The 15,252-nt window shown below is 37.6% G+C and overlaps 1 protein-coding gene across 1 annotated transcript; it reads left to right on the top strand.

Annotated features, from left to right (window-relative positions):
* Positions 1–1,050: 1,050 nt before the first annotated feature.
* On the top strand, positions 1,051–13,508 carry LOC108675118 (calcineurin B homologous protein 1). The gene is made up of 6 exons (XM_018163103.2): positions 1,051–1,216; positions 6,916–7,064; positions 7,668–7,674; positions 9,900–10,037; positions 12,306–12,399; positions 12,740–13,508. The coding sequence occupies exons 1-6, from the start codon at positions 1,150–1,152 to the stop codon at positions 12,882–12,884; spliced, it is 600 nt and encodes a 199-aa protein (XP_018018592.1). The 5' UTR covers positions 1,051–1,149; the 3' UTR covers positions 12,885–13,508.
* Positions 13,509–15,252: the final 1,744 nt, after the last annotated feature.

The raw sequence follows: 15,252 nt of genomic DNA, 5'->3' as shown, positions 1-15,252 counted from the left end.
TGCCACAAATGGACAAAAAGGCCACGCGGATTTTAATCAGGCCAATGCATATGAAAAAAGCCACATTTGCGAAATTTGGCCTGAAAAAGGCCCATCTGGCAACACTGGGCCGCCGCTACCGCTACATGTAGCGCGATACTGCCCACCTCTGGGTATAAGGCACCATGAAATTACACTTTGAATTGGTATAATCCTTCCCACGCTGCTTGAAATTTGGTTAATTGCTAATATGACTTGAATAATGCAGACTAGTATTTCAGTCAGTCATCATGACATGTTATTATGACAATTTGTTCAGCAAATTGCTCTACACTAGGAAGGATTAGAATATAAGTATTGGTACTGAAGAAATAGGCCATGGCCTGTTGCTGATTCTCGTACTTTTCGTTACTTGATTTACAAAGGATCAGCCTTTTGAACCCGATCCGTCCATCACTGACGATTGTTTGAGATAGCTGCTGGGCTCGGTTCAATAACTTCAATTACCTACTTGGTTCGATTTCTGGTAAAGCAGTCCGCTCCCAGTGATGTTAGGTAATATACTATTTTCTGGGCATTTAAAAGTTTTAATGAATCTATAACATTAACTTATAATATACACTTTAGTCGTACAGTGTCTGCATACTCTATCACATAAATGGGTTTGCAAAAAATCAATTTTTATCTACTACCTACAAACATTCTACCGTCAATGACACAACTTTCTAGCGAGATGGAAAAGCTTCATAGTTGTTAGGTGACAATCAAATTATAAAAATCGTAGCTCTGAGTTATGACTTCAATCTAGCATTATACGGTTTTTATTTACGGTCGGCGTGTAATTAATAATTACCTGCCTGCTGCCGGCTTATGTCTGTTATATGGCAATTACGGTAATAAAGATCGTAAACTTAGTGTAGTCGATGCAAATTTCGTTGTTTATGCACGCTGTAATGATTTTAACTACCGTGTATTTAAAACTTTCATATTGATTGTAAATGGGGCAGTTTTTGGCCTTTTTGTGAGCTAAACTGGCTTTTTTTCTTGGCTCCATCGGGCAAGTGGCAACCCTGCCCTGCAGAGTGCACTTGCAGACTGCTCACTGCAGAACAAGTTAGTCATTTACGATCTGTCGCGGAGGTTGGTTATCTGCACAAAACTTCGTTCAATATGGGAAATAAACACAGCTTGATGCTTCAAGATTCAGATATAAAATCTATACAAGCAGACACTGGATGTAAGTTCACAACAAGCCAGATCTTATCGTATTCCAATCTTTAATTTTCTAGCTATTTAAGCTGATACAATGTGCTGTTCTTGCGATTTTGAATGACGAATATGTCCTTGAAAGCTAAATTTATTTCTTTGGTAGTTAAGTCTCATAGATCAGTTATATCACTTATATGTCGACTGATTACTTGATTTACATGATTTAGCTTCATTCACCAATGCATGATTCTTCAATGTTTCTTCAAATTTCTGCACTCTGATTAGTCTGATACAAGTAGGCTAGGCCTACCTACAAAGTAGAAAGTACAAACAACTTCAAGTGTACAACTGATGGCAATAGTGACATAGTGTATCATGTACCTTACCTATTTTGAAATGTTGAACATAAAAATTAAAATTAACTTTGAAAAATCTTGAGTAAGAACTCTCCAGTCCAAATGTTATTGCACTGGATTGGTCTTTTGTTAAATTTACATAAGACCCTCTTATGTAAAATTTACATTTATTTACATCAGAAATGAACCAAAACTTCCTGCAACTGCCAACTTGTGAGTTGTCATTACAATTTAACCCAGGGCTGGAAAAGTCCAATTTTTTCTGAAATAATGTGGCTATATTATCATATAATTTTAGTAAATATGAAATCTTGCAACTCTAATGTCATAAATTTTTGTTTGATTGAAAAAATTGCTGTTTGCTCTTAGCAAACGTGTTGTTTCACAAAATTTTCAACTTGGGCAATATATATATGTACTTCAATGCTCCCACCTCCTGCCAAAATAACATGCAGAAAGTAATATAGCCTTAACAAGTCAACTCAAAACGTTTCCTCCATGAAGATTGCATAGTTGCAGTCAATGCAGTGTAATGCAGTCATGTCAGAGTGGTCAGACCATAGGGGAATTCTATGAAGAGAGGTACTTATGGCGGTTCACTGCCGTGCCGCGGTTTTAACCCTTTGCAAGGCCCCATGCCCTTGGCCCTTGGGCCCCTCTTGCAAGTTGCAATGGTCTAAACTCGACAGTTTAACCCCATGGTCTCATCACAACTCCCTCTAGAAATATGTGGAGTTTTGAAATTGATATAAATAAATCAATAAATATTTGAACTGGGAAATTCCTTAGTTACTTATGTTGGTTCCAGAATGATATCAATGACGTAAAAAATGACAATGACATCAGTTAAGCCTCAGCCAATGTTTCAGCTCTGCTCAGTCCCTTCACTTTTAGTCTTTTACCTCGTAACTCGTGATGTTAGAACTTTGCAGTTCAAATTTTGACACTACTGTCAAGTATCAATATCACAATCAAATTTATTTCACAATCGGAAATATGTTACAATATCACAATCAAAAATGTTATTCACAAATAACCATCAATTGCAATGCAAAAGCGCTTCCATCTTCACTGCTGTGGCTTTGTTTACATATGGCTGGCTGGGCAGGCCCATAGTGACGTCACACAACAACACAAGAACAATAAAAACATGTGGTACATTGACTGTGACATCAAACAATGCAATATTTCACTGCACCACAAATAAATAAATGTAAATAATTAGTAATTGAAAATATGTTGCTGGAACATTTTGAGAGACTGTGCCTAAACAGGGGAGCGCAGTCATGGGTAACAAAATTGACTCGTAAACAGGCCCTGGGCCCAACACCAACCATCAGCATGCAATATCTACTCATAGCCTCAGATCAATGAGCTGTGGGTAACTCCGGCTAACAGTAAATTTGCTTTGCACAACACAGCCACAGCGCTGGAGCGCAACAGGCCCTTCCACAACAGGCGGCGCAGGTTAGGTTAGGTTAAGTTACGTTAAGAGTAGCTGTTGCGGTGGGGCCTGCTGCACTCCGGCCAGTTGGGCCCCGGCCTGTATGCGCTCCAGCCTGTGACTGAACTGCGCTGTTGTGGTGGGCACATTGTGTCGAAAGCCGTGAAGATGCCAGGCTGCGTTACGCTTGGGAAGGTATATGAATAGCACTGTGAACTTGGGCTATGCTGACCTCTAGCTATCCACCCCCTAAACAGAATACCCTATTATTATTATTATAGTAGTAAACATACTAAACAATAAAGTAGTTCCTTTGATTGCCACTGCTGGCGCTGGTATCTGAATGTGGGCGCGCCATCTTTGTTTAGAATTCAAACAATTCAATATCTTACTGCACTACATGTTAATACATTTAAATAATTAGTAATGGAAAATATGTTGCTGGAACACTTTAAGAGACCGGACCTAAACAGAATATGATATTATTATATTATTAGTCAACATACTAAACAATAAAGTAGGTAGTTCATTTGATTGCCGCTGCTGGTGCTGGCATCTGTATGTGAACCTTCTATGGGTAATTAATTCAACATGGAATTTTGGAGATACAACTTCTATGATTAATTTGAATCATAAACATTTACCTAATGCAAGAAATTAGCAATCAATAATTCAAGGTTATTTTGTAAGTTTTGTTTGGTAAAAATGAACTGTTACATTGAATCATCATCAAAGTTTCTCAAGTCTGGATAGAAAGAAAATGGAGATTTGGTTACAGGACGATGGCTGACACTAAGTAAAACAAAGACAAGTCCAAAAAACTACTATTCCATATCACAATGGGCATACCAGGTTTGTCAAGATCAAATAATCACTAACACAAGACACAATGAAACAAAGACTTGATATGGACAATGAATGAACAGACTTCCTAGGCAATGAATTAGCTACACATCTCGTCTCGTGCTTAGGCAGGAGCTCATCACCACTAAATGAGATGCCGCATGCTGCACACAAGTAAGCAGGAGTAGAGCTAGGCAGATGGTTCTGAGGGAAGGCAGAGTGCTGTAAAACTTAGACTCAATAGTGAAACTCTTGCAATGCAACATCATAAGGTGCCAGACGCTAAATAAAAGTGTCCCAAATGATGCCTGGGAATGGGGTAATCTGAGACACATGAAATAAAAATCAATTTCAAAATGTTTGAAGCATGCAAAGTGTACTCATCCATTACTAACAGTACTCTGAAGCCCTCCTCGTCCTTTGTAGATGATGTAGATGTAGAATAAATGACATTAGTTGTTTTTTCCTTCATTTATATGATATTACCATATCCATTCATTATCATATTATTGATGTGATATTACCGTAGCTGTGGACATGCCATTGTGCATTTACAACGACCTTGTCCTCTGCAAGCTTCATATCAGCAGCCATGCAGCATTTCTTCTGTATCTGTAAGCTTACAGTATGGTTTGTAATTTCACACCGTTTTAATTGGGTCAAGTGAATTCAGTATAACAAAAAAAAAAAAATTGTTAAAACATACCTGAAACAGAAAGGAATATTTAAATGACAACCATCATATATTTTGGAGAGATAAATCATTGTTAAGGTTAATTTCTTCTCATTCTATGTTGCCTGGTGCATAATTACTTCTATGACACTCTATGCACAATTTTGTGATGAGCAATGGTGCATTAATTTTTGTTGAATAAAATTTTTTTGGCTGAGCGAGGTAAATGTAATGAAATATTTTTGTTGGTAATTGATTTTTTAGTTAACTGGAGCCTCTGCTAACTGAAGTTCTACTGTAAATGCATTTTAAGGGTGTCCCTTATTACACCGTGTGGTGTTCCTTATTACCCTGTCATGTGGAAATGGCTGCAATTTTTTTTAATGATACGCAAATTCCGTCAATCACGTTTTTTAGCCAACACCAGCAACTTTTATGCAAGGCAAATAAATATTTTCAATACAGCAAATATTTTTTTGCCACAGACCATAGCAGAGGTACTTTTCCAAAATCTCGCTTTACACACTTTTTCCGGTGATTTAGAGGCAGTAAATGTATTATTCTTAACTTGCTTTATGCTACATAGATAGGAAAAATGTTGAACTTTACACCACTATTTTTAGTTTGCAATATTTTGATTGGTTTAGCTGCTGCAACATTTATACCAAATGTCAGAGGACTTTCCCTTATTACCCTGCCTGTCCTGTATTACCCCATTTAATGGAATCCAAATAGTTAACATTACCAAGATTGTAACGGCAAGTTAGAAATTTGAGTCCCTTGAAAAATTATTGAAATTAAGGGCAATATTGGTAAGTGGCCAAGTGGAACAGTGGTTAAGATTTAGCTACTGGCAAACATGGCTTAGTCAAAATATTTAGCTATTGCCAATCAATTGTGTGATGAAATGATGAGATAATTCTTTTGGAGAAGGTCTCATGGCTCTTAAAATTATAATTTGACTTGTATCTAGTACCTTTCAAGACGCAACTGGAGCTTTTCTGCCATTTTTGGAGCCACAAGATTCCCTCAGATGAATGACCTCAATCTTACTGCTAGTAACTAAAGTGCAAGATCAGGCCAGGAAATTCCAAATTTATTCAAAAATTTTTACTTAAGAGTCACAAGTTTTCATTAATAAGTAGGAAGATTCCAAACCTGTTTGGCTTTATAGATAGCAGAGGGCAAGTGTGTTGGGTGCTTATGTTGATTGTTCCAAATAAAAATTTTTTCAATGCCTCCATAATCTTTATTGCAATAAAATTTAGAAACCACATTTGTTTCTGGCAGATATCATTATTATTTTTTAGAACAAGGTTTTTGATTTATTATTTTTTTTTAATTGATCAAATGATTGATTTGGTAGTACTTTTTCATCATTGCCTGCAATGCTCTTCCATTTACCTTGTAAACACTTTATCATTTTTTGGTAGTAGATATTTGTGATATTCCTGATTGGCGCTTATTGTTGTTATCTTGCTTTTGGCCTGATCAAAAGTTTGAAATTCTAGTGTAGACCATTTCACTTGTATTCATACCCTTTGTTTACCAGAATTTGTCTGTAGGTTTAAAGTTTGGTTTTGAGTCACTTGTGGATCCAGAAGAACAGCATGGACTAACAAAGATGGAGTCCTGCTGTCAATTAGTCAAAGTAATTTCATAGCACTACAGGAAATGACCAAATCAAACTTTTGATCTATAATAGGAAGAAGAAAGCCTTGAGGAAGCCACCGCATGATAACACAAAATATCCTTTGTTAGAGAGACAGACCAAATTCTAACATTTTCACATGCACACCCAATATTGGCTTCATTATTTATCCCTAATAATACAAGCAAATTGCAGTATTATGGTATAATTTACGTGTGTTTTGTGCCTATCAATTCTGTACAATCGTTGCAAGGTACCACTCACTAGCAGCTTAGCTTGAGCAATGCTACCAAGTCTTTGTAGAACTTACACTGAATTGTTTGCCCTCATCTTGTGCATGTCCTAAATTCATCCATATGAAATCAAGCTTATAACTTGGCTTTATAAACAAGTAACAAAACTTTATTTCTATACTGTTATTTATAAATTACTTGTGTGTTCATAACCTGTACCTGATGGAACAATTTAGTGTCAGTAGGTCCAGGTATCCTGTCATCCATCGTCGGATGACAGGACGTCGGATGGAAACCGTGACCGGGTTATAGGCCGACTCTGGCAACAATTATGAAGACGAAGGTGCGACCAGCAGAAGACGGCTACGCCGCTATATGTGGTCACGTCTTATAAACAATGGTTGCATCGTTTCAAACAAGAAGTGCTAATTTATATACTTTCTTATACTAGGAAAATATCATTACATTACTTGGCTATTTGATTATCAAGATATTTTGTATAATATATTGTTATTGTTTTGTTGCAGTTTCTGCGAGCCAAATTGAGCGTCTCTACAGTCGCTTCACTAGTCTCGATAAAGGCAATTCTGGTAGCCTCTCTAGGGAGGATTTCCTCCGAATTCCAGAATTAGCCATCAATCCTCTGGGGGACCGGATTGTTCACGCCTTCTTCCAGGTAAATTCTGAATTATTCATTACTTATTTGATGATATGAGTAGTTGAGTGTTGTCAACAGCTCAAGTTGCATTATTTTTAAGAGGATAAGCCATGTAAGTATTAAATTCTTTGCGTGTAAAATCCTATCGAGATGTAACAAATGTAAGTGGAACTAAAGTCTACTGTGTATAAAAATACTGATGTTTCTGTAAAGTAATAAGCTTTCTGCCAGAATGTTGCAGGCACCATCATTTATTCTGGTGTACAGCTGCCTTTCACAAGACTGCCTCTGTATCACCAGGCATTGCCTAACGATCTTACCACCTCTGTCACATTTGTATGTTTATCACATTCTCTTGCGAGCTAAAAAATTTTTAAACATTGCCAAGAAAGACGAGAATGATATCATCCATCGTGCCAAATACACATCGATATGAATTAATTATTAATCTAACGTGTGTTTTAACTGAAGTATCCCTAATTTTCATGGAATGTTAAATGTTAGTGTAAAGGAACTGTGTTTCAGTTTCTGTCATTTGTATAACGTCTCGGAAGTCAAGATTTGAAAGTACCTATGCTTTCCAATTAGCCTCGAAAATCTCATAGCAGTAATTGTTTCTAGGATAATAGTTATTTCATTGTATAAAAAACAGATGAATGGAATCTACTATACAAGAAAATCAATACCGTTTAATGTGGCAATGCCGGATAGTGTATACATTGCTAACAGTTTTTACTTCTGAAGCAGCGCGTTCATTTAATAATGTCAGTTACTCCCTGGTGATCTGTATGTGTGAGCATGCCTTGCATGCTTGCCTGCAGTGTGAAGTGTTGCTATACTGTGTCTATTGCATTGCAATAGAAGAAAGCTGTTTGTCCATATCTCTGCTGTACATTCATGTTAACTTTCTAATACATTCGACATGTTCTGAAGAACAAGGTGGCGACTCATATATTTTCTGCATGACGACTGCCTATATACGCATTTCTGTCCACATCAAAAGGAAGACCGTCTCAGCTTGACTAGATGACTTTCTATTTCTTTGTATTTGCTCCAATATCGAATACTATTAATAATAGGCTGAAGTGTGTTTTTAATGCAGGTTTCTTTGAAGACCAGCGAATATTTCTCATTAAAACGACTTTCCTCTTGTGCTTCTTAATTCGGCGTAGGTATTAGACTTAACGCTGGATTTAAAAGTTTGAACCTGAGGTTTACGTGGGAAATTTTATGGTAACATTACGACGATGCGAATGGACATTATTCCTGCTCAGTTAAAACGAAGGTTTGAAGCGCAGCACTTGAAATTTTAACATAGTACTTGATGTGGAAAAATTTGGTGTAATTGTTAAAATTCAGAAATCAACTCATTCGTTAATTAATTTGCCAAACTGAGAAATACTGTTATAAAACTGTTTACATCTAAAAATACTCTTTGGTATTCAACAAAATATGTTTAATACGAGTGCACTTCTTTGTAGCGCTTATTGCGTGCGTCGAAGTTCCAGTAATCGGAAGGATCAGCAACTCAATTCACTTGCTGATGTAATTAACGTGAACGAAGGAGTGCTGGCGAGCGCAACATTTGTACACGAGGTGCTGTCGTCACACGGCCTTGGCGCAACGGAACCTCCTCACCTCCGTATATTCCAAGGCTTCAGTTCTCTTCACAAGGATGCTCTTCAACTTTTTTACCTCGTTACTTAATGTTTTTTGGCAATATTTGCAACACATAGGCCGCAATAAGCATTTTAATTATTTCTAATATGCTGTAAAAATTTTGCAACATTAGGAAAGTGAAATAGTGGAGATTACAATGATGAAAAATCGAATATTTTTGTCTTTATAAGGCTAGGCTTGAATATAAAGCTCCCTTACCGAGTGCCGTTCATACATGAAATATGGATACGACCGGCATAAAACTATGAGCATGCATGTACTCTGTGTGAAGACTAAATAACTTTCTCTATGCTGTTAATAATTTGCATGTTACATGTGATACGGAGTCTCAGTTCGGCGTGTATAGAGATGCCTCAAGTGCTGTTGATACGTTACACTACGCGTTCAGATACACGACATCGACTGGTTCACTGCACGTCTCTTCCTAGTAATTGATGTATTATTTGTGGTGCGTCTGATACGAAGCCCCAGGAGCTCGGTGTGCAGCGCATATCTAAGGAAGTTGATATTGTCCGCGGCCTCTTAACCAGAGGTGGGCAGTAGCGCGCTACATGTAGCGGCCGCTACTTTTTCAGTAGCGGGAGCGGNGACTGCCGATGTCTTCATTGATCGACTGCAAAAAGCATGCTAATGCCTCCTACCGCCCATTACATGATATTTACTTCGTCGATGATAATCGCTTATATGTGTTATACTATGACTAGGTACAGGTCAAATCAATAGATAAAAATCGCAAATAAAATAATCGTAATTTTAAACTTGGAGAAACGTAAAATGTTCCAATCGTAATAACTCAAATGTAGTCAAAAATCGTTATTATACAGTAGCTTTATTTTACTGCATGATGATTCTACCATTCTCTAAGATACTATGATATTTCTATTACCTTCATTGTATGATTACTTATTGTAATGAATGCAATTTGTTAATGTTTTAAATTTCTTACTCAGACCGGCCGTGTTGAAAACGTACCGGTACCTACGTCAATGAACCGGTTTTCGTCTTCATCAATGAACCGGTCTTCACCTTTATTTATTTTCCGGGTATCGAGCAGTCGAGTCGCTGTCGCAGGAGCAACTTTCCTGTTATTGCTGATTAGACTGTGTATTATCGTCCCTCATATTCTTTATTAATTAATTTATCATGTTTAGGTAATCTTCAAGAATTTAATAGCAACTTCTGCAAGACGAGCACCCCACACCTCTGATTGCTGGGTGAACTTCAAGCAGTTCGTGCGCGTGTTGGCTCACTTCCGCCCCATCAAGCGCAACCAGGAGAACAAACTCAACAGCCGCGAGGAGAAGCTGCGATGTGAGTACATATAATACTCGGGCAAATGACTGGGGCATTGTCCAAATACTGGTACATTATCATACCCACAGCACAAGCAGTGAGCAGATATAGCTAGGATACGACATTTTTCAATGTTTAACTCGGTCAGGATGACGCAGACATGCGGAAAATATGCCTCGCTATTTGTATAAACTCTTTCTTATTTCCCTGCGTGGGTACGGCCTTGAAGACTAGCCCAAGTTAGGTCTGTCGTCGATTCTTGCTTTGTCCGTAACTGTCTTACATGTGGTCTTATAACTGATCATTTAATGAGTTATATCTAAACTAACGTTAATTCTATAAAGCTACTTGTGTTTTATGAGGCAGGAGGTGCCTCTACTCCAGACAGTTATTGTCGCTACGCAGTTAAGACTTTATCTTAATACTCGCCCCAATTAACATGATTTTTCGGGGTAACTTCAAGAGTAGGTATTATCCATAAAATTTGTATTTATTGATATTAAATGCGATAAACTTAAGTTTAGTTGGGTTAACTAGAATAGTTTCTTTAAGAAGAAGTTTATTGGAAATATCAAGGGGGATAAAACAATTACGTACCTTCTGTTTATTTTACCCATGATTCGCCCTATTATTTTGTGAATTAATTATGATATTCATGTTACTCGTGATATTCTGGAGCAGAGTTTTTAGTAGTAAATAAAATCTCGACCGATGACGTGTTACCTTGTTGACAATACGAAGTCTTAGTACCCTCTGCATTATTGAGGTGCTTGAATTGCTCAGATTTATCCTTTATTATAACTCTTGACTTCTTGAAAAAATCTTATTCAAGATTTCTTGGTGCTTCCCACATACCAGCCTAATTGCGCCTAAGAGTAGTAAAATTACATTTCTTATGAACCATATTAACATAACATAGTAACATATCATGGTGTTGTCGGCGTTGGAAAAATTGGCCCTGGGCCTGCTGCTCATTCTTGTACCTACTTTTCTCGTCATATTTACAGGGGACCTAAAAACTGGTAATTTTACCGGATTTTTTCCAAACTTACGATATCTGTTACTTTACTTTAACTGACTTTATCTAGCCTGTTCTTGAAGGCGTTCATACTCGGAGCGTCAACGATGCTATCAGGGAGNAGTATACTTGTATACTTCAATGAGGTCCCCACGCAGACGTCGATAACTGAGGCTTGGAAGATAGGTAATTTATCATCTTAACTTAACTAACTTGAGCTTAAAACAAACATGATGGATAAGCTAATATGTTGTCACATTTATTGGTGGTTCGGATGAATCTCTCTGCAATTTTAGCTATGTTCTTTACTACACATTTCTCGTTTCTTTTTACGTCTCGCCTTCATTTTCGTGTCGTGCGTAATTTCGCGTTTGACGTCCATCTTGCTTTTTATTGACATTTTTTAAAACTTGTCTTGCTTTTTTTTTACATCTGTGGCCAATTTTCTCGTCTCGTGTCCCTTTTTACGTCTTTCTTCTATTTTTACATCTTTTATATTTTCTTCACGTCGTTCATGTATAACCTTTTTCGTGGATTGGATTAAATAACTCGTGGCTCTGACCTTACCGGCATGTCTTAATATCGAGCGAGCAGAATGTGAGAGCGAGTCTCGCACCTCTTGCAAATTGAGACATGTCATGCCTGTGAATATATGAACTCTTAACGTCGCAACGAACGACGTGATCTGGTTTGTAATTCGCTGCTGTCGTGACCTGCAAAAATAAATGCCAAACTCATTTTCTTGCCTTGAATTTGCACTTTCAAGCTAAATGTTTTGAATCTCAATGCTGAACGCGCTGGCTTCATCTGACAGCTTTTTAACAAGCCTAGCCTTGCGTCACGTTCGAATTATTCAGTTGAAAATTTTTTACTGCATAATCTAATATTTTTAAAGATTTTATTAGGTACTTCTTTTCAAGAATCATGTAAAAATTTATGATAATGTTTGACAATTTATAAATAATTAAATGCATAAATTGAGCAGTTAAAATGAAAAGTGTCACAGTATGCTGAGTCCACGAGCATTCTTACTCCAACTGACTCTCTTGAAAATCCCATGCAGACGAAGTTGTATCATAGATTTTTCTCGTCATTAAAATGACAAAGAATTCCTTTTTCATTCTCAATTGAAATTCGTCCGTATCATATCTTGTTATCTATTCGTGAATGCTAGACGTCGTAGGAATAGTAAATGTGATTGGTAGATACTAAAATAGAAAAATCGGTTCTTCACAATTAATTTTAATACAAATTATTGTTTTATGCAGTTGCCTTCAAGATGTACGACTTGGACGACGACGGCAGCATCACACGTGACGAAGTTTTGGCCGTGTTGCACATGATGGTGGGGGAGAACATCAGGTGGGTGTTGCACATGATGGTGGGGGAGAACATCAGGTGGGTGTTGCACATGATGGTGGGGGAGAACATCAGGTGGGTGTTGCACATGATGGTGGGGGAGAACATCAGGTGGGTGTTGCACATGATGGTGGGGGAGAACATCAGGTGGGTGTTGCACATGATGGTGGGGGAGAACATCAGGTTGGTGTTGCACATGATGGTGGATTGAGGTAACAGGAGTAAAACATCAAGGAAATTTGATTGATTTCTCGATTTACAAGTATGAATGTTTTTTCTTCTAGCAAAATGTCCATCATATCCCTGAAGCACATGTGCAAGACTAACGCTTATTTCTTGGCAGCGAGGATCAGCTGATCAGCATCGCGGAGCGCACGATGCTCGAGGCGGACGTGGACAACAACCAAATGATCACCTTCCAGGAGTTCTGTACGATCCTCGAGCGCACCGATGTCGAGCAGAAAATGTCCATCAAGTTCCTCAAGTAATTCCTCTGTTGGCCATCAAAAGTTCCTGCAAGATAACGAGTGCCTTCTTCTTCAGTGGAACATCATGTTTGTCTTGAGCAGTGACTGCAATTGAACTCGACATGCTTCCATGATACTAATCTCCATCGCACTGAATTTAATTGGATCAGTCCACATTCCGGGATGTTAGGCATGGTATCAAAGATCCGTAGAATTATATAGTAGTATCTAAATTCGCTCAGTGAATATGTTCGTTTGGATTCCCTATTAAGTTCCAACATAAAAGCTTTCTGAAACTTAGGCAATTGCTAAATGAGCGGCTAATTCAAAATTTCCCAATGATGTCCAAGGTAATGTATTGTTTCAGCCCATACAATGTCAACGGGATTACATATAATGAGACCCGCTTTTTAGATTTCCTCTAGAAAGAATAACGCCGTAGCCATTTAACACTATTCGCTGGTGCCTCCAGCAGGGTCGCCCGATGCGTTCGTTCTTTACGTGTTCGTAACAAGTGAAAGATTATCCAATATCTCTTAATACATGTAAAGAATCTCGTAACATACGGAATAATTTTTTCTACAGCAAGGTACGAGTACGTAAAACGTGTGCACTTGTCTCTTTGAGTTCATCAAATTCTTTGACTCGTTAAGTCATCTGGTTTGTTTCAACAAAGTTATATTTCACGTTAGCAAATTACGGACCAGGCAATAAGTCCAGCAGCTATCTCAATCAATAGTCAGTTATGGAAAGATCGGGTTCCAAAGGCCGGATCCCTTGTGAATCAAGTCACGAAAAATTCAAGAATCGGCAACAGGCCTTGGGCCTATTTCTTCAGCGCCGACACTTCTATTCTATAGCACTCTTATTAGGTACGTGAATTCAATGCTTACCTTTCTATTTTTGTTGATTATTTTGACTGTATTGACGAGTTCTTGGTAGCCAGCCGAAGGTGCCTGTTGCCGAACTGCCTTGTGTCACACAGTGTGAATGGAACACACGTTGTCTGGTGCACTACTTCCAATTTGCATTCGCACGAGATAATAATATATATGATGCTTACTTAAAGATAATTCCGACAAAATCGGTCCATGAAGATTTGTAATGATTTATAATTATGAAATATAAGAGATGAATTGAAGGGTCCGCAGATGTAGTTTCTGCTTTGAGATTTTCAAAAACTTGCAGTTGACCGCATTACAGAGTTCCTCAAGATAACTTTACCAGTACCTCTGTTATAAATGATAAATCATAATCGGCTCTTGTCTGTCATTTTAGTTATTTTTTTGTAGGTGGATGTCAATTATTACAGTTCCATTAGGGTGACTATTCATCACTAATCCTGCTGTCTCAAAACATTTTTAAGCGGCGCAGTTTGTTAAGAGAGAGAAAAATGTTATCCTTTGTTATGATTGTGCGCTGTGCCGAAGATTTTTTCATCAGTACTCCAGAAAAAATGGAACGTGAAAAGTTGCATTCCAATTGTTTCCTTAGATGAATTTTATGTTGTTAAGGTGTTAATTTGAATGTCACTTGGAGATTATGATTTCTTATAATATATCTCGTTAAGTGTGGTCAATTTATCGTGTTAAAAAAATACATTATTAGCGTTATTATTGGATTTGATATGAATTGAGCATGTTGGGTAGTATAAGATGAGTTTTTTTCATGTGGAATAACATTTATTCTAATCAAAAATATTCAGAAGCGTTTAGGTTTGGATGCTAAGTTTCTTGTCGCGTGGGAGGTTCGACATTTTTGACCTGCAGAAATCATCTGCTCTTTGCGGCCCAGCATACACTGATGGTTTCTTCTGCCAAGTCTAAATTACGCTTCAACTACATGCGCAATATTACCCTTTAAATATACAGTAACGCAGTACGTAGCTCATAGTTAAAGTCACGCTTATAACAGCTAAAATCACCTCTCGTCTGCTTGTACCTAATGTTGTTTAGCCTCTGAAGTAGATTTAGAACACGGAATATAATGCTTATCTTGCCGTACAGTCCTACTTGTCAAGTTGTGTTCTAGCCTACATTAGTCCATCCTGTATTAGGACCTAAATAAGACATCTTCAACTTCTCGCAAACATGCCGACTGATGATTGAAAATTATCCTAAAATTAACAATCTTCAGGAACTGATGCCCGTTTCTAGTTCTCGTGCAGCTAAGTTATCAGAGAAACGCTTTTAAAACGAGTAGCATCAGATCATAAGTTTCCTCTTGCTATATATATATTCCTCTATTACTAATTCAAGTTCGTCAGCGTGAATAATTTTTGTTTTCGTTGGGGCACTGGCAGGTAATCAGAAAGCATTGATTATATGCGTGGTTAATTGCGATCGAAGTATTTCTTGCCAGCAGTCTTACACATTCTTCGTTAAGAAGA

Source organism: Hyalella azteca, unplaced genomic scaffold (assembly GCF_000764305.2).
Source record: "Hyalella azteca isolate HAZT.00-mixed unplaced genomic scaffold, Hazt_2.0.2 contig14620, whole genome shotgun sequence".
Taxonomy (NCBI): Eukaryota; Metazoa; Arthropoda; class Malacostraca; order Amphipoda; family Hyalellidae; genus Hyalella; species Hyalella azteca.
Note: the sequence above shows the minus strand (reverse complement) of the source record. Positions and strands in the feature narration are given on the sequence as shown.